Raw genomic sequence first — 25674 nt, 5'->3', positions numbered from 1 at the left:
TATTGCCATTTATCATCATGGACAAATTGCTTGCAACAATGAACACGCTTATTGTGCGATTGACTTATGTCGTAGGCAGCGGATTTCCAAATATGATGGCAGGTGGGTTCATTTTATTATTTATCTTTCATTTTTTAAACATTTTAAACGGCTTCCACGAAAACTGGGTTCATTGTAAAATAAACATGAAAAGAATTAAGTGATTTTTATTGACTCGTGCAGAGATTCAACTTTGTTGATATCTGACTAATACGCATGGATAACTAAGTAAGTGTATAAATGTGTGTTGAATCTAATTAATTTGCTTATGTATCGTTAACAATTCAATTAGATTCAAAATATGACTGCTTCGAAAATAAAAGTTAAAACATAAATAACGATTTACTTCGATTACCTTTTATTATACTATAAAAATCCATATTGATTAAAAAAGTAAGTATGAAAATACGGTGGACTTCGGCAGATCTTACCACGTAGTGTTTACCACATACTTAACCCCTTCAACATTAGAAAAGCTAGCGCGCGGGGTTGGCAGTTTGAATTATTTTTCCCTCAAAAAGAAATATGAAATTTACCACAAAGTTTGCAACAACCAGAAGAAAACTTCACAGATCTTATAATGTATATACATCACATATATTGAGATATGTTCGTATATCCTTCTGTGTATACGCGTTGTTGAGATATCGATCAAAGCTGAACCGAACTTGATACATCAGAGGCTCAAGTATTCGGCTTCAAAAGCAGCCGAACAATTTATTCAGATCGGACAACTATACAATATATGTATGTAAGGTTGATCATTGATCGAAAAATCAAGCAAAGACCTTTTTGTACCCTTTATACTAAAAAAATGCATCTGTGAAGGGTATTATAACTTGATGTAGCTGAAGTTAACGTTTTTTCTTATTTTTTTGTAATCTCCTTACTTACTTCTACAGTTGTTTGTATCAACTAAGACTAATTGTGTATTTTGCACATATACATACAATTCCAAAGAAAAAAGGACTTTAAAAAAAGCAGAACAAATGGTTTTTTTCGGCAAAATCAATTTATGTTATTCAAAATAGTCTTCTTCTGCTTCAATACAGCTATTTGCAAGGTCCAAAAGCATTACTAACGAGTGATTTAGCTCGTTGGCTGGTACGCCGGTGCAACCTTTTTGAATGGCCTCTTCGTCTGCATAACGCTTTCATTTCATAGGCAATGGCAAAGGAAAAGGAAGAAGTCGCACGGTGCCAGATCAGGTGAATATGGGGAGAGGTTGATGGTTAAAATGTGTTTTTTGGTCAAATTATCGGTCACAATAATGTCCTTCGAATGTTGGATTTTAAACAATTTTTGGTCGTCAGTCAATTTGCACACACCTTTCTTAAGCCCAAATGTTCAGTCAAAATGCGACAAATCGATGTTTTGGAAATGTTCAATTCCATTTCCATGAATTTCAAATTTCGGTTGATTTTTGATTACTTCACGCACAGTTTCGATGGAATTTCCGGTGATCCCGGATTTTGATTGGCCCACATGTTGATCGCCATTTATGTACTCACGACCATTTTGAAAATGGGATAGGCAATCGTCGCCATAAACTTGTTTCATCAATTGAAAAGTTTCGGTAAAAGTTTAATTCTGGTTTTTTGTTCGAAGCTCATTTTCGCACGGATAATACAAACATACTGACACTTAAAAGGCAATAACTTCACTTTCATTCAATGAAATGTCATGAAATTCTCACTGGACAATCGATAAAGATAGCAGATTCATCGACGTTACGAGTTTTAGAGAGAAAAGTTTTGCGGAAGATTTATGGTCCTTTCCGCATTTGAATGATGAGCTGTACGAGTTAAACAACGGCATTGACATAGTTCAGCCAATTATAAGACAGCGGCTACGCTGGCTAGGTCATGTCGTCCAAATACTTAGATGAAAACACTCCAACTCCAACCTGGTATTTCCACGCAGTACCCGCCGGAAAGCATAGGGAGACCTTCACTCCGTAGGAAAGACCAGGTGGAGAAGGACCTGTAATCTCCAACTGGAGCCAAACAGCGAAAAAGGAGAACGACTGGCGCGCTGTTATTAACTCGGCTATAACCGCGTAAGCTATTACTACTTCAATAAAGAAGAAGATACCTGTTTACTAAATTTAAACAAATGACGTTGGTTAATCTGCGGAATGGGTGTTTTCAACTAATAGTCTGTGTATATGAGACATTTCGATAGAACTTAGCAAAAGGCTGTTTTAGTAAATGGGCAGACTAGGAGAAAGCCTGTAAAACGCTGAAATCCACTTTTATCTGTTATAACCCAATATTAAACACCAAAACTTAAGATCATTGTAACACTGCTATTTAAACTGATAAAATTCATATCCCATGAGTTCTTATAACTATCTGAGCAACAAGTGCGAAAGTACTTCATTTAACTACCATTACTAAAAGTACAATACTCTGATGAATAATGCTGCCAGACATTTGAATGGGGGGCGAAATTCCAAATATCAAATTTGTGACTCCATTTGCAAATTATGGTAAAATGACATCAAGAAAATGCTTTGTGCAAAGTTAAAATTTGTCGAAAAGTGCGAGATAAGAATTTTCACTTAAGTAGTACTCCATCCTTCTTGTTGACTTTGAACTATGTATATAAATTTGGGAGATAGTTTTATGAAATTAAATGATAAATATACATCTTCAGCAGTTTTTTGGTAAATGCAATTTTACCTTTTTTACTAGTTTAACTATTTTATAGTAAATTTATTTAGAGCTCACAAAATACTTCTTAAGTCTTATACGGAATGAAATTTATGCTCCAGATAGAACGAGGTCATAGTATCATCCTAGCCCGTGGAGGCGCTCTTCAACAATGTGATCCGGAATGTCGAAACAGAAATCACCATCACCAGAAAACTTATGCCCGCTCCCTTAAACTAATCCCCCTTCCCCCCAAAACACTTGTGACAACGTTTTTTCCAATCGTCGAGATAATTGCTAAAATCAATTTCCGGAATAACCTGGTAGCGATTCACGTTTAATGACTTCAATAGACTCAAAACCCCTGGAGCGGTCGTGTGAGTTTGCTGAATTGCCAGAAGTTACATGGAGCTAAATCAGTGTGATACGCTGTTTGCGGCATGATATTGGTGGAAATTTTCCACAAAATTAACGAAGAATCAATGTAGTATGTGACGGTGCATTATCGTGGTGCAAAAACCAAGATTTGTCGAGCCATAATTCCGGCGAAGGAAACTGTCAACATAACATTGATTTTTGACCTGTTTTAACGTCGTTTTTTCTGCCGATTGATCGCCTGTTTCCGGATCGTAAGCATAGATTCAGGACTCATCAATACGTTTCATAATATCCTGGCAGTCGGAAAGAATTGTTTCCCAGACACTAACGCGACGCTGTTTTTAGAAAAAATTTAATGATTTTGGAACCAATCATGCTTTTACTTTTCTCAGACCCAAAAGATCTTTCAAAATGGTAACCGGATCATTTTATTAATTCAAAATGTACAATATGAATAATTCTGTATAACAATTTATTTTTTTTTCATATGCAATATTTACATATTTATTTCCAAGAGAGCACAGTTGAAACAAGCGAGCCTATCTAATGACAAATCGAATACGCCTATAGAGCTGAGTTGCTGAGGATTACAATATAACGTATCGAAAAAGTTGTTTGTATTTAAAAAGTAAATATATTCACTAAATATTGAAAGAATATTTTCAACACCATATCTACTTTTTGTTTGCTTTTGTTTACATCTTTTAAGTATTGCAGTAAACCTTCACACTACATGTAAATTTATTTTCATTTATGAGCATAAAAATAATACAAACCAGTACGAACCAGCTAGGTGCGGGTAGAACCAAAAAAATTATCTCTCGCAATTTTTAAGAAATAAATCTATCAACTCTCAGCCTCTCCCTAGTTGTGGGATTTTTAACAGGCCTTTGCCCTATTGGTGTCAATGCAGTATGGTTGGGAATCTTACCTGACCCTAATGCAGAAGCTGTATGGAATAAGATGAGGTGGAAACAACTCAACACTTTCTTCTTGACGGTTCCGCGTTTGGGAGGTAAAGGCTCCCCAGTTGTGCATATCTTCAGACATCCCCTCGAACTGGCCTGAGTAGAAATTATTAGAAACTAAACGCCTGTGCAAATTTTTATTTGCTACCAAACGAGTTGCTAATTTATAAGTTCAAACACAGAAGTTCTTCTTTTTTATGGCTTCACAAAGGACTACTAGCTGTCCACGTGCGATCTTTGAGCAGCCATCGCTATACTTATCATATGCATTAGGGTAGGAATAATTAAAGGCATCCGTATCACTCCTATTTGATACACATTAGCAATCGTATTATGCTCAATGAACACTCTTACTTCTTTTATTGAGATACCGCGACATGTACGGTGGAGTGTGAAAGAGAGAACCAAGAACCATCTTTTCATCTATTTTTGGTACATGATCACAACATAACAAATTGATCGATATCTATATATGATATAAACTAAACCGAGAAGACGAAAATCATTATTATTTTGTTTACTTGCATTGTGGCTAGAATAAAAAGTGAACCGATTGGAACTATATATACCAGTGTGGACCGATTACGATTTATAAAATATGACTGCTCCCATATGTCAGAGGTATTAAACCTATTTTTGTGGACGTGGCCGCGGTTCGTTTCCAAACTGTTCATTTCAAACATATGTATATAATCCTATGCAGCTATTATACTTTATGCAACATGTTGCTATAGTATAACAAGACAGTTCAAACGCCTCAAAGAAAGAGTACGTACTATATATGTATGTATAATAACAACCAAAACAGTAAGATATAGTATACACGCAGGAATATAATATGTACCCGTAAGTAAATGTATGCTTTAAAAAGATTTATTTTCAAAACATAGAATTGTTTATCATGTACAAGGTCACATTTATATAAAAATACTTATACTCGCTTATTTGTACTTACATATACAGATGTATATTGGTGCCCAAATAAATTCTCGCTGTTTTTTTAATGAAAATGCAATTTTATGGTAAGGAAATTGTTATAAATGAATTACTCGAAGTATTACCCATCGCTAGTTACAACTTTTTTCCATCTTTCTGACAAAGCTCGAATACCATTACAGTAAAGCTATCCAAGAAGCAAGCCATTTTTCGATATCGTCTTGTGAGTGGAACTGGCTCTTAACCAGACCATGTATCATCGAATGGAACAAATAACAATCGTACGGTGCAATATCTGAGGTACATATATGGCGGTTAGGTTAAGTTTCCTATTAAGGCGTTTCCAGGTAAGTTTTAACGGGTTTAGCAACGTGAGGCTGAGCATTGTCCTGCGGCAGAATCACTTTTTCGTGCTTCTCCTAGTATAGGGCCACTTTTGGCCAGCGGTTTAAGCCGAAACCATTCCCTATTGATGGTTTCTTTTGGTTTCAGTAGCTCATAAATAAGGCCGGTCTAGTTCCCACTAAATACACAGAAAAACTTTCGCGGCTTGAAATTTCGTTCGAGGCGCCGTCGTTGAAACATAATCGGGCGTCCCCATGACTTTATTTTCTTTAGATTGTTGAGTTGAATCCAATTTTAATCACCCGTTACGATTCTATGAAGAAAACTGTTTCTTTTTTGTTATAGGAGCAATTGTTCACTGGAGAAAAGGTGACGCTCAATGTCCCTTGGTTTCAAAACAATTATTTGCAGCGCAAGTAGCTTCCTTGAATTAGCTTTAGCGGGTGATTTCCAATGTAGAAGCAAACACTTTTTGTGTTTGATGCAGACCCTCATCGAGCAACGTCTTCAATTCACCGTCTTTATTGAAGTTCCCGATGTGCCTAAGCCGCCAATTTCTTTGACTGAAATAAGAAATTTAACACATCTCGCAAAAGACGATTATTTGACAAAAAATCGGATATTCGTACAGCTAAAAGTATATGACATATAAACAAACTCACCAATGTGGGAACGCAGATACTTTTTCAAATGTCTAAGCTAAGTTTATCACGTTTTTGATATATCGAAATCGATCACCACTAACTCCTGGAGCCTTCTACAAACAGCGGTAACTTAGTTACATGCCTAATATAAATAAATACTTGAACATAGCTATATCAAATACATTAGGGTAGGTCGAAAAAAGCGAATGTTTGCTTCGTGCAATGAAAAATTGGTTGAAACCAAGTATGAGCTTTTACTTGTAACGGGAAGGCTTTTTTCTTATTGTCTAATAGACAATATGCATATCACGCCCCCAACCACTTGAAAAATATTTCGTTTTAAGGGTTTTGTATGAAATTGAATTCTCTACGAAATGGTTTCTTACTATTTTTTTCGTAATTATCGTAATTAAAGGTATTAACTAGTATAAATAAAATATATCCAAATAGACATATAATACACATGCATCTACTTTGTTGCGAAAAATGTTTGATTTATTTATATACTTGAATGTATACGCTAATAAAATATGTATATCTGCCACTAAAAAAACATCTTATTTAATTAATATCATACATTTTTAAATGTCTTTTGAAAAATTGTGCGGTCTGAACATATCATTGCAAATTTTACGTTTCTCAGTGATGTGTATAATTTATTTGGCAATTTACGACGCCATTTGCATCATATGATGTGTGTATTAGCTATAAATACTTTGTGAATGTGATAAAGTATTAATAAATTAATAAATAAGTTCTTCTGCACAGTTGGGTGGTAAATAATGGGTGTACATTTGGGTTAATAATTTGTAACTATATTTCGGCCCAATGACGCCCCTGTCCCATAAACTAAACCAAACCGTAATTTTTTCGAGAAGCAATGGTAACTCATGAAGTACGTGTGGATTGATGCCTTACAAATAATATATAATATTTTGCTTAATGACGAAGCTATTCAGCCAGAAATGAGCCTAATCGCTGAAGATGATTTTTCGATGAAAATCCGGATAATTTTCCAATTGTTGCTGAGCCCAATTGAGGAACATACGACGATTCTGGTGAGCAAGAGACTTCAGTTCTTGCGTCAATTTGATCTTGTACGGATTTAGGCCATGATCTTTTCGCAAAACTCGTCACAACGATAGCACAGAAATGCCCAACGCTTGAAGTCGACGTGTGAGAGACTGATTTGGGTTTTCCTCAATTGATGCGCCAGCGGCAGCAATATTCTCGACAATACGGGTACTTCTTTGTCGCACTGGCACGGGAACATTTTCTACTGTACAGCACCTGTGCATAAAAATTTTTCCAATAGACGCTCAATTGTTGATCTGACAGTACGATTATGACGACCCTAAATTGGACGTTGCGCTCCTAAAGTTTAGGCAACTGACTCCGAATTTCGATAGTAAATTTGAATAACTTTGACTCGTTGTTGGATCGTATATCTTCCAATGATGAAATGGCAAACCCCACTAAGCATAAATATGGAAAGAGCCGGAAAAAGTATGGCGTCATTTGCTGTCCCTATCGGTCTACTTTTATAGCGTCCCTATTGAAAAATGTAATGTTCAGCGTAAAGAGCTAAATCGATTTAGTCAAGTCTGTCTGATTGTCCATCTGTTTTTGCGATACCGTTCTGAAATTTTGCACCTTTTTCACTAAGAAGCGGTTCAATTGGCGGAACTGCCAAATATAGCATATAGCTGTCATACAAACTGAATGATTGGTATAAAGTGCTTGTATGGAAAAGTTTTTCATTTCACGAGAAATCTTGAAGAAATTTGGTGTGAATTTTTACTTTTGCCAATAGTGTAATCTCCGAAGAAATGGTTCACATCAGATCGCTGTGGCATACAGTTGTCATACAAACTGAACGACTGGAACCGATTTTATGTATATTCCATGCTTTGTATTTGTGAAGGGTGTTATAGTTTCGGTGTACCCAAAGTTAACATTTCTTCCTGTTCGTTACAAATTTGATATTATGTATATAACGCTTCAAATACTATTCCACTGGTTACTGGTGCCTTCGATAGGTTACTTACATTTTATAAGCCTCGTAAAACAGGTGAAATATTCTTAATTACTTGGGTATGAAAAGCTCAATAAATGTATTTGTGATGCAGACATCCAAGAACTGTTTTCGCTTTAACACTTAAATTTATTCAAAAGCTCTCAGCGTCCCCAAAGCAAAACACCCTATATTTGTACATGTAATCTCACCCATATGTGCTTTAGATATTTGCAAATTTAACATATGTTTGTATGTTATCATAAGCTCAAAGTTTATGTTTTTTGACGGAAGTCAATGATTTGTGAATTCTCTATTAGCCTTTGCCAAAATGTTAATCCAGTCAGAAAATTGTGTACGAGTATTTACGTATACGATTTTTTGAATTATTTCAATTTGGGATGATAATAAATAAATGTGTATACATAAAAATATCTATATACTCTATATGTATTTGTACTATAAATATTTTCTGGTAATAAATAAGAAAAACTACCTGTAGCTTAATAAAAAATTTATTTATTCTGTAGGTATTAACTTTTCAAAATATACGAGCAGTGACTCACAAGGAGATACAAAAATAATTGTTAAATCTGTGACAGAAGACACTTTTCTCACATTATGATCCCAAAATTTAAAAAATAAATGAATATTTTGAGATAAAATCAACCGAAATGTATTTTTCGTACAATTAAAATAAAGAAAAAATTCTGTGGGTGCATATCGCAGCCAATATTTTAAAACATTTTTAAATAAGAAGGCAGCAATAAATAAATTTAAAACAAGTAAAATTAGAATTGGTTTAGGAACAAATTTTAAAAACGCACGTATTCAAAAATTTAACGGGTAGCAAAAAAAAGTAGGTGTGTCAAAGAATTTCTGCAAAGCAAATAATTTAAAGAAAAGCATGAGGTTTTACAAATACGTTCTAAATATTCATAACTTATATGGGGTTTTATCATAAACAAGTAGTAATCACTTAAGTCCAAACTATAAGCGCGACACAAACGATTATACCAATCAAGCTCCTGGACTTTCTAGCGATGTATGTGCGAGGAACATATTTGCCAAAGCTGGCCACTTTTGGGCGATTGCTTTTTTGAGATGGCGCCATAGTACACGTTCGAATTAAGAGTTTAGCTGTAGGAGAGCAGTTCTTGGTAGATGATACCCTGCCAATGCCACCAAACAGTTTGCAGAACTTTTCGAATGGCTAATTCCGTCTTTGAAACCGTTCGCAACGGTTCACCGCTACTCAACCACGACCGTTTTCACTTGACGTTGTCGTAAATATCTTTTTCATGAGCAGTAACAATCGGCTTTGTTGTAATTCGATCTTTGATAGTGATGATTCACTCCTGTGGCACCCATACATCGAGCATATTTTTGTATCAAACATTATTTAAATAATACCAAACGGTTTTTAAGCCATGTTCAGCGCTTGGGCAATCGAAACTGTTCTTACATAACGGTCGACGAGGTATATAGTATATATTTTCTCTTTGATCCATCATTGACGCGTGTTGAAACAAGTCAATGAGTCATAAAACTGTGTGAGAAGTTTTTTGGCACAAAATCTTATATTTCTAACGCCATAAAGTGAACACGATTAACTGTTACAACACCCCTTAAACTCCTGTTAAGCCCGTTCGAATGCGCTTAGCGCCCCATACCTCTTGATTTAAACTACTTGAATCGTATCATACAATAACTCTACGACGATTAAAATAAAACTTTGGAAGGCTTATTAAATGTGTTTTTGAGATATCAATCTAAAATTTTTTACACGGTCTTTCACACTATAGGATATAGGTATCTTACAAACTGATGGATTGTATGGAAAAATATTTTATAGTATTTGGGAAGATATCTCATTGAAATTTGATTTCACTGCAATTTCGGAATAAAATGTTCACATCGGACGACTATCGCCTATGGATGCAACTCCAACAGATTGTCATTTTTTATGAAGTAACCTTAATTCGTAATTCGTGTAATGGGGTATAGTCATGCTTCTGGGTAAGCCGTTACAATCGTAAGGCTTAACCGAATTTCTATTCTTGCGTCCTCGTGGCTAAAGGAGTGGGAGCTTCAGTGCAACATATTCTGTTCACCAGAGGTGCGGCTGAGAGCGGACATCGGTTTTGAAACAAGCGGCCCGCTATGTAAATGTGTGGAAAGCTTTATACTACTCGCCAAACGAGGTGGTGTGCTGGGTTTGAGACCCGCCACTATGTCCGAACTTGATATTATCGCAAAGCTAATACGGTTGTGTAAGCTGACGTTGAGCAGTATCAGAAGCCCCATCAGGATTGGGAAGAACCTTTCGTGTGTTTTCCTCAACAACCTGAAGAGCTAAATAGAGAAGGTTGAATATCCTTTAAGAGTGTACAGCTGCCGGCGTACGCCGATGATATTGATATCATTACGAGTATTCTCAACAACCGCCCCGTTAGTGCTGCTTTCTCCAAACTGGATAAGGACCCATACGTCTGATTGTGAACGAGGGCAAGACGTATCCTGTAATTAAACAAGTAGTCAACGCATCATAAGCTATATAAGTCTCTCAATATTCCCGTCCTGCTTTATGGTGCAGAGGCATGGACAATGACATCATCTAATGTGTGAGCCTTAGGAGTATTCGAGAGAAAGGTTTTGTTTTTAGAGAAGGACCTGGCTGCACTTGGTAACTTGAATTGGCGCTAAATAACGAAAAGAAGAAACGACTGGCGCACTGTTGTTAATTCGGCTATAACCTGTCTATGCCAGTAAACTTGTATTTAAGACTTTGATAAATGGTCATAAATAATGAAAACGAGACGTTATGTAAATATTGAATAAACTGCAAAATATATATATATATTAATTTATGTATACAGTATATACAATTTACTTAAATATAATATACTATATGTATATGTTAAAATTTGCATATATTTACAAAAGCATATAGAACGTTATAATGTGCACTGCAAAATGTGAAACATTTTCATTTTAACGTCAATTGCAATACAAACATGATTTTATATTAATATACGCGTTTGTATATGTGTACAACCATTTATCAGCAATAATTACATAAAATTACCAAAGAACAAACAGACAAATAAATTTTGTTTAAGCACATTTATGTAAATATGGAAGCAGGTAAATAAAGGTCCGAACGTCATGACGCGACATTGAGACTGAATGTGAAGCGAATATAGATCGGCGTTATAATTACAAACATATATACGTATATAAGTATGAATATTAAGTACATATGTATGTGCTTTCCAACAAATTGCAAGAACCCGCGAAAACAAATTGTCAATATTTATTTCAGACAAAAATGTAAATTTGTTCTGAATTTTTTATGGATTCGTGCAATTGTGGTTAAGTTTAAAAAATAGGACAGAATTTGTTGGATAAAAATTCTAAGATGCGTCATAACAAAAATAAAATATACAGTGATTCGAATCTCGTTAACGTTGAATGGCTTATGTATTATTCTATATCAAGAAAAAAGCTGCCGATGTGCCCTTGAATCCTCAAATCTAGAAGCATTTTAAGCATTTTCTGATTGCCTAGTCGAAATATAATATATGCAGTACTAATAGTTCATCCAAATAAAGGTCCCTTTTTCAATAGCCTTTTTTCGCAGATCACGCCTGAGTCATGTCAAGCTGTCATGCTATTTTACGTCGAGATCTTATATTGAAATTTAGTTCAGCGATGAGGTTTATTTCAATGGCAACCGTTATCGCACCATGATAACTATTTGTTGTCTGAAATTGAAGCTCGTGATCTTTGTCATTTGGTTTCAACAAGACGGCGGCACTTACCACACATCGCATCAATCAATTGATTTATAGAGAGAACACTACGGAGTGATATCACACTGTTAGACTTTTTCCTGTGGGAATATGTAAACTCTAAAGTCTATGCGGACAATCCCGCTTCGATTCAGGCCTAGGGGCAAAACATCACCAGTCAAAATGCTCGAACGAGTCATCGAAAATTTGATTCCAGGGATGGACTATCTGAAACGTAGCCACCTGCGGCCAACATTTGGAAAAAATAATCTACAAAAAATACAGGTAAATGCAAAAGAATGTTCTCTTGAGTGACAATAAGTATTCCCCATTAATTTGAAGCTTCTGTGTTTTTTCTTTAAAAACGAAGGTAACCTTGAAATAGATCACCCTTTATTTGGAATCTTTTGGGAACAACCCTGAAACGATTTCCATTATGCGATGGTGTAACGTCTGACACATTCTTTCCACTTTTTTATTATGCCTCATAAATGTTTATTGTTTTCGTCGTTGTTGGTGTCGCAGAAGAAAAACTGTACTGACCAAAATTTACAAATGAGGTAATTGTTTATAGCATCAGCTATAATATTTATAGTGTGTTTAATATTTTTTAATGGCCAAGACATTTATAGGTTAATATTTTTAAATACACAAAATGTAAAGCTTCATTTCCAAGCGTTCATATGCATTGTACAATGTACATAGTTGTAAATTTTGTATTTTTACCAAGATAAACATATATTCTCATATATTGTATAAATTTCACATGCATACATATGCCAAAAATCAAGACTCAAAATAAAGTTCATTTAAACACTGATGCACAAGTTCATCGAAGTAACGTAATCCATCATTGGCCTCAGTAACCGCACCGTAGAACTTCGTCTATCTTGGAACCAACATTAACAGCAACAACAATGTCAGTCTCGACATCCAAACGCAGAACAACTCTTACCAACAGGTGCTACATTGGACTGAGTAGGCAATTGAGAAGTAAAGTCCATTCTCGACGACAAAAACGAAACTTTATAAGTCACACATCAACTCCGGCCTGCTATATGGTGCAAAGGCATGGACGATGACAACAGTAGTGCAGTACCCGCCGAGGGAAGCAAAGAGAGAGTAAGACCTCCACCCCGTTGGACCAGGTGGAGAAGGACCTGGCTTCGCTTGAAATCTCTAATTGGCGCTACCTTGCGAAAAGAAGAAACGACTGGCGATCTGCGCCAGCAAGGAAGAAGAAGAAGAAGATTCTACTACGTTCAAAAAAATTCTAAAGACGGTATAGAGTCTTTACTACTTTACCATATTCGGGTTAGCTTCAATTTTCTGCTTTTGCTACTAACGTACATATATGTAAATTGTATTTATTTATGAGATCATACTAAAATACTTCCCCCCATTTAGACCTGTATGCGTGGGAATTTCTAGACGCTTTTACAACCCAAATATTAATTGCAACCGCTAGTAGTAAATTACATACCTATGTGTGGTATACTGCAAAATAAGCAAATGACATAATCGGGTTACAATGTGTTGTCTGATCACTTTTTGTGAATAGAAAGAATAGAGAAAAATACTCGATACTACATTTTCAATTTTTCTGAGAAGGCTTTTGACAGCCTATGTAAAAAATAAGTATCCTTACAAATATCTCTTAAAAAGCAAATAAATAAGCAAAAAGCTCTAACTATGCTCAGAGTTGTGGTCACTGCAACGACTTCACTCAATATACCGAATTATTATGAAAGCCTCTTATTTTAAAAGAACTTTTTGTTTAAATGGCTACAATTAGACAATGTTGATCGATGATTTTGTTCGGGAAAGGTAGACTAAATATACGTTTTGTAAAAGAAGAACGTGTTATTGTTATACTCTTGCAACATGTTGCTACAGAATATTATAGTTTTGTTGACCTAACCGTTATATGCATCACCTAATATTAAGCGAGATATATGTATATAGGTATACATACAAGGTGCGTTCCAAAGTAAACAGGACTTTAAAAAAGACAGAACAAATGGTTTTTTCGGCAAAATCAATTTACATAGTTTATTCAAAATAGTCTCTTTCTGCTTCAATACAGCTTTTTGCACGGTCCAAAAGCATGTCGAACGAGTGTTTTAGCTCGTTGGCCGGTATGGCCGCCAGTATGCCGGTGCAAGCCTTTTGAATGGCCTCTACGTTTGCCTAACGCTTTCCTTTCATGGTCAAATGAATTTTTCCGAAAAGGAAGATGTCGCACGGTGCCATATCAGGGGAATACGGGAATGGTTAATGGTTAAAATGTGATTTTTGGTCAAATAATCGGTCACAAGTGTAGATCGAATGTTGGATTCTAAGCAATTTTTGGTTGTCAGTCAATTTGTGCGGAACAAACCGTGCACACACCTTCCGTAAATCCAAATGTTCGGTCAAAATGCGATAAATCTATGTTTTGGAGATGTTCAATTCCATTTCCATGAATTTCAATGATGATTTCGGCTGATTTTTGGTGAATTCACGCACAGTTTCGATGGAATTTCCGGTGATCACCGATTTTGATTGGCACATATGTTGATCGTCATTTACATATGTCCTCACGACCACTTTGAAAGCGTTGAAACCACTCGGGCCCTCTGCAATCATCGCCATAAACTTGTTTCATCAATTGAAAAGTTTTCCGTAAAAGTTTTACCAATTTTAAAAGAAAATTTAATGTTGGCTCTTTGTTCGAAGCTCGTTTTCGCACCGATAACACAACATACAAACATACTGACACTTAAAACTCAATAACTTCACTTCCAATCTATGAAATGTCATGAAATTCTCACAGGACAATCGATAAAGATAACAGATTCTAACGCACATTTTATATATAAATAATCAGGATAACGAGACGAGTTGAAATTCGGATGACTAGCTGTATGTTCGCACAATTTTAAATTCCATCTGAATTTTTTCTTTCGAGTGAAAAAATCAAGAAGTAATTAATATAACGGGATAAAACTTTGCACAAATAATGCCACCATGTGACCAAAAATTGTCCAAATCCAGCGAAGCCTCCTTAGGTACCGAAGATTTGGACGCCAGCACCTAGTGTTGACTTTTTATCGAAAATATTGCTTAATATTGCTCATATTTACAATTCAAATTCAAAGAGAACTTTTTCCTGGTAGTAGTATGTTTGTGTGCTGCAAATGGGATGAATGAGGTCAATTCTTCCTTTGTCCCCCATATACCTAATATAAAGATACTTTCGGGTGACTTTACACCGCATATGTGTATCCGTCAATATCTGAATTATCTTGATGAAATTGAGAGAGTGTGTTTTCTTATAATAGTGCATATTTGTGCTTATGATGAATAAAATTGGGTGAAAACTCACCCTAGGTCCCATAAAGCTAACAGATATTATGGATCTGAAGGCACTTCCCTGGCTTTAATCCTTACAAGTTGCAACAGTATGAAATGGTCGGTTATACCTGAACTTAGCACTTCGCTTTTAAGATCTATGGACTGGCATTTGTAAAAAGCGTTGTTCAAATATCTATTCCAAAAACAAATGGGTACAAAAGAAATATGAGTTCTGAAGGCTTTCAGGCGCGCAATGCGTTCGTTGTCAATTAGTGAGAACAGAATGAAAGCGAGGGATAATAAATAGGATGAATATGTGCAAAAAAATATTTCTTTTCCAATAATTTCACAATAAAAAAACAATGATGTGGATCTTCCAGGTACTCATTATACTTTCCGGTCAAAAATTGCAAATGTTGTTGGTTCAGAAAGGAAAAAAAGTCAGACATATCACAGTGATATTTTTGAAAATTTAAATACCCGTAACAGGGTGTTTTAAGTTTGCCACGAAGTCGGTATGGCTACCTTATAAACTGTACAATCAAAATCCATTTTTTGTATAGAAAATCTTTTTATTTGACAAAATATCTTCACGAAATTTCCCAGAGATCATTGTTCAAGGCAACGCTGCAACCTCCGAAAAATTTTCTCAGATCGGATCACTATAGCATATAGCTGCCATATAAACTGAAGGATCAAAACTAGGGATGTCCGATATACATCGATGCATCGAAAAAATCGATGTTTCCTTTCCGATGCATCGAAAAAATCCGATGTTTTCAAAGGCATTCGATGTATTCGATGCATCGATGTATTTTCAAGAAACATCGGATAACTTTTTTTGCCGGGCTTTTACTTGGAAACATTGTGTAAACGTTTAACAAAATAAAAGTGTGGAAAAGAATAAAATATAAATTTTTACTATTATCTTAATACGGAATTGATTGGAAAAGTAAGTATCGTAATGGAATAAGTTGATGTTTTTTTTGTATGGAATTTAATATTGTTGTTTTAGAAAAACAAACATTATGGCTCCAAAAAAAAGCGGCGTATGGAAGTTTTATGACAAAGAAGAAGGAAACAACTTGGCAAAGTGCAGACTTTGCCGAAAAACATTAAATCATGCGGAAATACAACCAACCTGATGGGGCACCTAAAAAATATTCATAAGGCAGCTTTCCGAGAGCTTACCGATGATGGCTCAACAAAAATTACGGATTCTTTACCCTCAACAAGTTTTAAATCTATAAAGGAACCCACTAAAGAAGCAGATAGAAGTGACGCCTTGAAAGAACCTGAAAATAAAACTGTTGGTCCACCAAAACGCCAAAAAACTATTCAAGCTAGTTTTGAAGAGATTTATGCTTTCTCGGCCAATGGTGACAAAACTATTAAAATTAATAATGCCTTAGTATATATGGTGTGTAAGGATAATCAGCCATTTACTATTGTAGAGAACGAAGGCTTTCGCAATTTCCTTAAAGTGATTGAGCCGCGTTATAAACTTCCCAATAAAACAACACTCACTCGTTGGGTTGATGACAAATACGCCGCCCTATCAGGAATCATCCGTGAAAAGTTGTCGGGCATTGAAAATCTGACTTTGACAACTGACATGTGGTCAGAATCGATGTCCATGAGGAGCTTTCTTGGAGTCACAGCTCATTTCGGTGTTGGCAGTGAGTTGTTTTCTATCACTCTGGGAGTAAGCCAATCAAATGAACGCCATACATCACAACACATTGCTGAAATGCTGCTGAACACTTGCGACGAATGGAGTATTGACAAAGACCAAATTTCGGCTGTGGTGACGGACAATGCACCAAATATGGTGAAAGCTGTAGAGCTAGCCTTTGGTAAAAAGCACATACCTTGTGTTGCTCATATTTTAAACTTGGTTGCACAAAATTCAATAGAACAATGCAAACCACTACGCGAGTTAATAAGCAAAGTCAAAGATGTTGTGACGTGGTTTAAACAGAGCAACATAGCAAGCAACGAACTCCGTAAATCAACCTCAGACGAAACTAAATTAATTCAACAGGTGCCTACTAGATGGAATAGCACATATTATATGATTGAGCGATTCATCGAACTTCGTGAGATTGTTAACAATATAATCATCAGACACAAAAATTCACCAGCTATGCTGCATGCGTCAGAACTTGCACATCTAAGTTCAGTTCTACAGGTACTACGTCCAATAGAAGCTGCTACGAAGGAGGTCTCAGGTGATAAGTATTGCACTAGCAGCAAAGTAATACCACTTATTCATTGCCTCGTTTTAAAAATTAAGCCTCTGAGCTTCGACGACTCGATTGCCAAAGAGCTACAGTCTCTGGTTCTTAAGGAGATTCAGAAGAGAATGGGTGTCATCGAAAACGTAACTCCCCTCGCTATAGCCACGGTATTGGACCCCAGATTCAAGAAAATGCATTTTACGGATCCGCTTGCATGCTCTGCTGCTGTAGGAAAAATAAAAGATCTCATGAAAGCCGCAGCCCACAACACGACCAAAGATTCGGAGTCATCGGAACTTTCTGATAAAAATGAGGATAACTATTCATTGTGGGAGGACCACCACAAGCTAGTCCATAAAAGTTGGAAATTGTCAAAGGCCGATGACACTATTTCTGATGAGCTGGCCATATATCTACGTTGCCCAGTGGGTAGACTCACTGAAAACCCATTGGAAATTTGGAAGGACTTGGAGATACAGCTCCCACAATTGAAGCCAATCGCATATAAATATCTGACCATGGTGGGAACGTCAGTCCCGTCAGAGCGACTGTTTTCAAAAGCGGCCCAAATCGTAACTCAGCAGAGAAATAGGCTTAAAGGCAAGAGATTAAACAAGCTTTTATTTTTGCAAACTATCCCTAAGGAATATTGGTATTAATAAAGAATGACATTATTTTTATTATTATAATTCTATTATTTATAATTCCATTTTCTTAAATTTAAAAAAAAAACACTCGATTTTGAAAAAACATCGATGTTTCTTAAACGATGCATCGAACACCATCGATGTATATATTCGATGCATTGAATCGGAAAAAAAATCGATGTATTTCCGCAATGGACACCCCTAATCAAACCCAAATTCTTGTATGAAAACCTATTTATTTGTGAAGGGTATTCCAGCTTCTGTTCAAACGTCGAAGTTAACGTTTTTTACCAAATCATTGGAATTGCCCATCTGGCCGCATGCATATATAGTATAATATTTTTCATTCATATACGAGTACGAGTACATAAGTGCATTTATTATGTAGAAATACGTGTAATCCGAGTAGGTTATATACTGTGAACTACAGTACACAGCAATAGTGTAATTAATTAATAAATGTAAAAACGCTTAAGTGGTTCAATTAATTATCTGTGTAGCAGCTGTAAATTGGTAAAGAATTTACAGTGCGGAAAACCATATAATTTATGAGTACTATTTCAATATTGTAATAAAAATCAAAAAACATAGGTAAAATACATATATTTCATGATATATATGATATATACAAGTATTTCATATTTGAGATATTTGCTTCAAAACTAAATGTGTAGCTCAAAAACTTACTATGTAATTACATTGTATGTGTTGTATGTGATTGTAATAGTAATTTTTTAAGACAATTTACATTTCGCGCTAAAACGAGGAACCACGGTCATCAACTGTTGATCAACACGTTAATAAAATAAGCGAATTGATGCTTGAGAATCGACGATTAACAGTCAGAGATCTTACTGGCATCGTTGGAATATAGAAAGGCTCAGTGAAAACCGTTTTGAAAGATAATTTGGGCGTAAGGAAAGTGAAAGCACGATTGGTTCCAAAAACACGCGATTTTTTCGAAAAGCAGCGTCGCTTTAACGTCTGAGAAACAATGCTTTCCGAGTAGGATGTCATGAAACGTATTATTAGCGATAAGTCAGCTAAAGGTGAGCCGAATCCGAAAAACCATGTCAAAGCTGATGAAAAATCAAGGTTATGCAGACAGTTTTCTTCGATTCGTAAAAATAGGTCGAGAACTCTTGGTTTTTGCACACGATAATGCACCGTCACATACTGCATTGATGCTTTGTAAATTTTTCGCCAAATTTTCAACCAATATCGTGCCGCAGCCACCGCATTCGGCTGATTTAGCTCCGTGTGACTTCTGGCTATTCAGACGACCGCTCCGAGTCAATTGAAGATATTAAACGTAAATCGCTGCGCGCTTTGAAGGCTATTCACTAAATTGATTTTAACAACTGTTTCAAGGATTGGAAAAAACGTTGGCACAAGTGTATGCTCGCCAAGGGGTATTACCTTGAAGGGGACATCATAGATTTTGAAGAATTTATATTATGAACAAAGTTTTACTATGTTTGTTGGGCTACACATAGTAAAACTTTGTTCATAATATAAATTCTTCAAATATATGTCCCCTTATTGTTTTAAGGGGGTTTTAAAAAAATTATTTGTTTTTTTGCATTTTCGTAAGTGTAATATCTTTGAAATATTCTCTGAAAATTTTACGTTATTCCGATGACTCGTTTTTGAGTTATTCGACAAATAACAAAGAGAGCTCGAGTACTTCAAAGCGCTAATGTGAAACTTTAAACGCGGTAAACTGGTGACAACTGTAACTCGAAAACCGCTCAGTAGATTTTAATGAAATTTATACAGCTTTTAGAATACATAATAAACTCGGGCCTGATCGAAGGATTTTTTTTTCAAAAATTTCGATTTTTTAAGACCAATTAACTGTTGATATTTTCCCAAAAATTTAGACAAAAATTTCCTGAGGCCGCCATTTTGTTAATTTTTGAAAAAAAGGGCTTCGATCAGGCCCGAGTTTATCTATTTATAAAACTAATTTTTTTTTTGTCCGATTGATCTCCAAGGACTTATGCACCGCAAGTACCTTTTTTGGAACTGGGTCAACACAAACAACTATAACTTTGGAAATTATTTTTTTTTTTAATTTTCGTGACTTCAAGTCAACACATTCTATAATAATGCCATATTACTACTTTTGTAAAATAACACGATTTAATAGCAAAAAAAAAAATACTGAAAATTCTATATGAATATATATTTTTCGTGCCTCTGACTAACCCTAACCCCTTAATACTGCGATGCTACGAAACGTTCAAAATTGGCGCTTCTTTCAATCCTGACTTCCTGACTTGAGTAATTTCTCAAGTCTGAAACGATGAAAATATTCTCTGTGAGCCAAATCTGGGGAATATGGTGGTTGCAAATATCCATACTATTTGTTAGTCGTATCATAATATGAACAAGCAAATCACTAAAGCATCCATCACAAGATTCTTAATTTGTAAATATTTGTAAAAATTGGTGGGATATGACTACCGCATTCTTCATGTACACGTTGCATCATTTGTACTGATACGGCAACGACGAAATAATTATTTCATTACAACACAAAATTCAACTTTCCAAGTTTAAAGAACATTACCAAATGTAGCTTTAATTTCAAAACAATTCAATTACACATCATTAAATAATAATATCTATCTTGGACAATTTTCAAGCGTTATACCAAAGTGAAACTTGACATGATGAAATGACAAACCATACTGAGAACAAAGACAAAATTTAGCACAAAACCGCCACCAATCATCAAAATCGCGTCATTCCTAGTTGTAGACGCTGAAAAATAAAAACAAAAGCTCAACTTGCTTATTACACACAAGTTATGCGACACTTTTTCAATATTCTATATACTATATAGCTTTTTCGACGGACGAATATTTTGTAATAATTCGAAGTACGGACTACCATTAAACAGATTTCGACACTGTTCCTATCAATAATTTGGTCTTCAGCAGGTTTTTCAGGGATTACATGGGTTTAGGGATTAAAAAAAAAATAGTTTTTTTGTCTTATTAAATTTTACAACAATATTCTTTAGAATTTTGTCCATTGAATGTTGGCAAGATTTCTCGAGAACGACTCAGCCGATCTTCATGAAACACACACAGGTCTTTTAGATAATATATATTGTAATATAATTCTTTGTATAATATAATTCTTAAAGACTTGGTCGAAGGATTTTTTGCATCACTACTATTCGAAAAAAAAAAATGTCGCGAAATTTTCACTGAAATTTTTTATGTAAAAATATCTGCCAAAAATTCAGTTTTCAGTTTTTCTGAAACCCATGTAGCCCCTTCAGCGCAAAGTGACAAAACTCCAACAACACTTTTGTCATATAAGGGGTCCCCAATTTAATAAGGATTAAGAATTCAGTTAGAATTAAGAAGCACAGAACCAAGGGAAGAGAAACTCAGCTAAGCACACAATAAATCTTGTAAAACTAATGACTATAAAAACAAAAACAAATTGCGCCAACTCATCCTGCTGTTGGCAACGTTAAAATTTTTATTAACGTACTCAAGCGATCATTTTGAATTTATTACCTAATTAGTGCGAAAATTGGAGGTGTCGTTAATAATATTCAATTTCTATTTATAGTTTTATCTAATTCAATGGAAATAATTGAGTAATCTGCTATAATTATTGTTTAAAAAATGTTAAAAACAATTTCCAGTTTAAATTAAGATCTGCATATACATATATTTAAGTATGTATATGTACATACATATATATTTATTAGTATTGGTTGTATGCGCTTACCGCAATGGGGTCGACATCTTCCTCCTGATCCGAAATGTTGAGGTTTTCAAAACTTGAATTTAGCGACGAAATTTTGTTGATTTTTTAATTTAAAACTTTGCACTAATTAAATTTTATATAAACTTCAAAAAAAAAACGATATTTATTCACAAAATACTGCCACACAAAGCCCAAGTATAATTAAAATATTAAAAACATACAAAAAAATATTTTTTCACTTATAACGGTTGCTATTTTTATAGCGATTTTTATATAGACTTCCTTTCAACGGTAAAATCACAACACCGCAACGCTGGAAAACCTTTCCCAAACACTCGCAATAAATAATTATAAGCAAAACACAAGCAACTGCATAAATGTTCTCACAAAAACCGACAGACAAACGAACAGTCAGCTGAGCGTGCGAGTTTGTACGCGACTGTCACAAAGACACAACGAGTAGTGTGGTTTATCACACACCAAGCGTTCGATTCACCACCAACTAACCAGCAACCGGCAGGCAGCAGCCAACAGTCTGCAATCATCTTGCCGCACCTCCACGTCGCCCATAAATGTGGAGCGCATAAAATCCGAGAATATTGCGACAGAATGCGACACTTTTGTGCTTCTCATTCATTCATTTGTCAGCTTAATGAGTTGATGATTCCGATTGTTTTTGTTTTGTTTATGAGCTTTGCTAATGCGTGTTGTTGTTGAGTAACCGATCGTGGCGCAAAACATTGCTTAGCCGTTTGTTGTCTGCTGTTAGTGGCAACTGATGACTTGTCGCGTCGATTATCACCAAAGCTCAGCGGGTGTGCAGCGGTTTTCAATAAATTCTGTTGATATTTTTGTTGGAGTAAAAGTATGGACGTTTGTGTGTTTCTATGAATGTGTTACATTAGAGAATGAAGAAAATGAAATGTGGCGAAAAATAAAAAAGGCTCGTTGATCAAGTTTCTGTTGCTTGAATAACTTGTTGTTATAACACCCATAGGAAAACGCCAGAGACCCTATAAAATACATATATACTATATGTATATGAATGATTCTGATGAGACGAGTCGATTTAGCCATGTCCATCTGACTGTTCGTCTGTATATACCAGCACGAGCCCCTCAGTTTTTGAGATATCGATGTGAAATTTCGCATACGTTCATTTGTCGGAACTGCAGTTATCGGACCACTGTAGCAAACATATAGCTGTCAAACAAAATGAACGATCGGAATAAAGTGTTTGTGTGAAAAGTTTCTGACGAGATATCTTCAAAAAATTTTACATAGCTTCACGCGTAAGGTAATAAAACAATCTCCGAAGAAACAAAATGAACGATCGGAATAAAGTGCTTTTTTATTTAACGAGATACCGATCAAAATCGATATAGAAATCCATCCACTAACGCAAGAGCCTGCGTGAGTACTGTTTTTAATGGGGTGATTTTTTGAGGTTAGGATTTCATGTTTCGAATTAGTACAGATCACGTGGGATTTTCAGACATGGTGTCAAAGAGAAAGATGCTCAGTATGCTTTGTACATGAAATTAGAACGAGCAACGCTTGCAAATCATTGAATTTTATACCAAAATCAGTGTTCGGTTCGAAATGTGTTTCGCGCTTTACGTATCGACAAATTTTGTTCAGCGATGAGGCTCATTTCTGGTTGAATGGCTACGTAAATAAGCAAAATTGCCGCATTTGGGGTGAAGAGCAACCAGAAGCCGTTCAAGAACTGCCCATGCATCCCGAAAAATGCACTGTTTGGTGTGGTTTGTACGCTGGTGGAATCATTGGACCGTATTTTTTCAAAGATGCTGTTGGACGCAACGTTACGGTGAATGGCGATCGCTATCGTTCGATGCTAACAAACTTTTTGTTGCCAAAAATGGAAGAACTGAACTTGGTTGACATGTGGTTTCAACAAGATGGCGCTACATGCCACACAGCTCGCGATTCTATGGCCATTTTGAGGGAAAACTTCGGACAACAATTCATCTCAAGAAATGGACCCGTAAGTTGGCCACCAAGATCATGCGATTTAACGCCTTTAGACTATTTTTTGTGGGGCTACGTCAAGTCTAAAGTCTACAGAAATAAGCCAGCAACTATTCCAGCTTTGGAAGACAACATTTCCGAAGAAATTCGGGCTATTCCGGCCGAAATGCTCGAAAAAGTTGCCCAAAATTGGACTTTCCGAATGGACCACCTAAGACGCAGCCGCGGTCAACATTTAAATGAAATTATCTTCAAAAAGTAAATGTCATGAACCAATCTAACGTTTCAAATAAAGAACCGATGAGATTTTGCAAATTTTATGCGTTTTTTTTTTAAAAAAAGTTATCAAGCTCTTAAAAAATCACCCTTTATAAATGAAAGAATAAGACTACATCTGAAAAGACCGACTAAATGTTGCGAACTGGTGACCCTGCTCAATCAACTAATTTAATAAGCCATTGAACCAGAAATGGGCTTCAGCTCTTGCATGATCCGTATTTTGTACGCTTTCAATTTAATCATTGCAGTGATCCGCGCCAAATCGACTCTCCACGGTCTTCATGTGCACTCTCAGTTAAGTCTGCTATACAAGTATTTTCTTCACTACGTGCTGGATGTGGTGTTTTCAGTCGAATAGTATCCGATAATGAATGAAGGGTCTCAAGATGGGTGATGGTGTTCGGGATGGTGCGCTCATTAGGCTGATTACATTGACTATAAGTTGAGCAAAGCGCGGGAAACACATTCTCTAAGGAAAGTGAATTTTCGAAATAAAGTTGAACGATTTGTAATCCATGATGAAATGTCAAACAATACTGAACATAAATAACGTGACTGCTTGACACGACCCACGTATGATCCGTCAAAATAATGTACCTCTACTTTGATCGCACTATAAGTGATTTCTGCTTTCTGCATGTATGAACACCAAAAAAAAATCTCTTCTAGAATTATCCATACTATGAAAGAAGTAATCATTGCTTGATGAAATGGCGACGTTTAAAGAAGTTGAATTCTATCCCAATTTTTAATAGCTTTTGGCCTGCCAGATCAAACAGGTATGCGGAAGTAATCACTCAAACAAATTCGAAAAATGTGGTTTTGAGAAAAACTCATTTAGAGAGAAACTCACTCAACTGAGTAAGCTACACACTAAAAGGTTCTTAACAATTTTCAGATATCACTTTAAAAATATGATTTTAAAGGTATACCCATTCAAAATTTGAAAAAAAAACGGTTCTTTCCTAATACATACTTGGTCTGCCTCTTATAACAAACCTGCATGCATACAAATGCTAAGTACATATAGAAACGATCATGTTATATACATATATTATATGGCCCACCCTTTATATGACTGAAGAGCAACAACAAATATTTTTATTAGGTCGTGGGCGCGTGCGAAAAACAATAACAATGAAAATCGCAATAAAATTACTACTTGAATATTTGATAATAAAAGCATTGCAATATATGTTTGTATTATATTGTACAATGGTAAATAAAAATACAAAAATACAAACATTTCGCCAACGCTTCTATTTTACTGGAAAATCATCGACGGAGTAAAATTTTTGAAGTACGAAATATTTATAATGGACAGTGCTCATGATTGTGTAGAACAACATAATTTTTGAGGGTGTCCATATAGTTTTTATATCCTGTAAATACATATATTAAATTTGCCACGAAGTCCGTTTGTCTATATATACTCAATTATTCCCTCCGTTTTTATGATATAACGGGTGATCGAAGTAGAGTTACTTTTTTCAATAGCCTCTTTTTGACAGATTACCCGTGGGTCGTGTCAAGCTGTCATGTTATTTTTGTTAAGTATTGTTTGGCATTTCATCATTGAAAGACTGTAGGATATAATGTCTTTCGCGTGCTTCATTCAATTTTTGGTCAACGTAATCGGCCTACTCAGCTTAGTATTCGCAATACCATCAGCC

The 25674-nt window shown here is 35.5% G+C and overlaps 2 protein-coding genes across 2 annotated transcripts in view; one reads left to right on the top strand and one right to left on the bottom strand.

Annotated features, from left to right (window-relative positions):
- LOC105225287 (calcium-binding protein E63-1) overlaps positions 1 to 22178 on the bottom strand; it is a 141213-nt gene extending 119035 nt beyond the window's left edge. Inside the window, exon 1 of the mRNA XM_049458944.1 lies at positions 21752 to 22178. The gene's annotated coding sequence lies outside the window, so the exon portion shown is untranslated. The remainder of the gene's footprint in view (positions 1 to 21751) is intronic.
- On the top strand, positions 16253 to 18007 carry LOC125778727 (zinc finger BED domain-containing protein 4-like). Its single transcript, XM_049457862.1, has one exon. It carries the CDS (start codon positions 16253 to 16255, stop codon positions 18005 to 18007), a length of 1755 nt encoding a protein of 584 aa, XP_049313819.1.
- Positions 22179 to 25674: the final 3496 nt, after the last annotated feature.

The sequence above is a fragment of the Bactrocera dorsalis genome, chromosome 5 (assembly GCF_023373825.1).
Source record: "Bactrocera dorsalis isolate Fly_Bdor chromosome 5, ASM2337382v1, whole genome shotgun sequence".
Lineage (NCBI taxonomy): Eukaryota > Metazoa > Arthropoda > Insecta > Diptera > Tephritidae > Bactrocera > Bactrocera dorsalis.
This window is presented reverse-complemented; position numbering and strand designations above follow the sequence as displayed.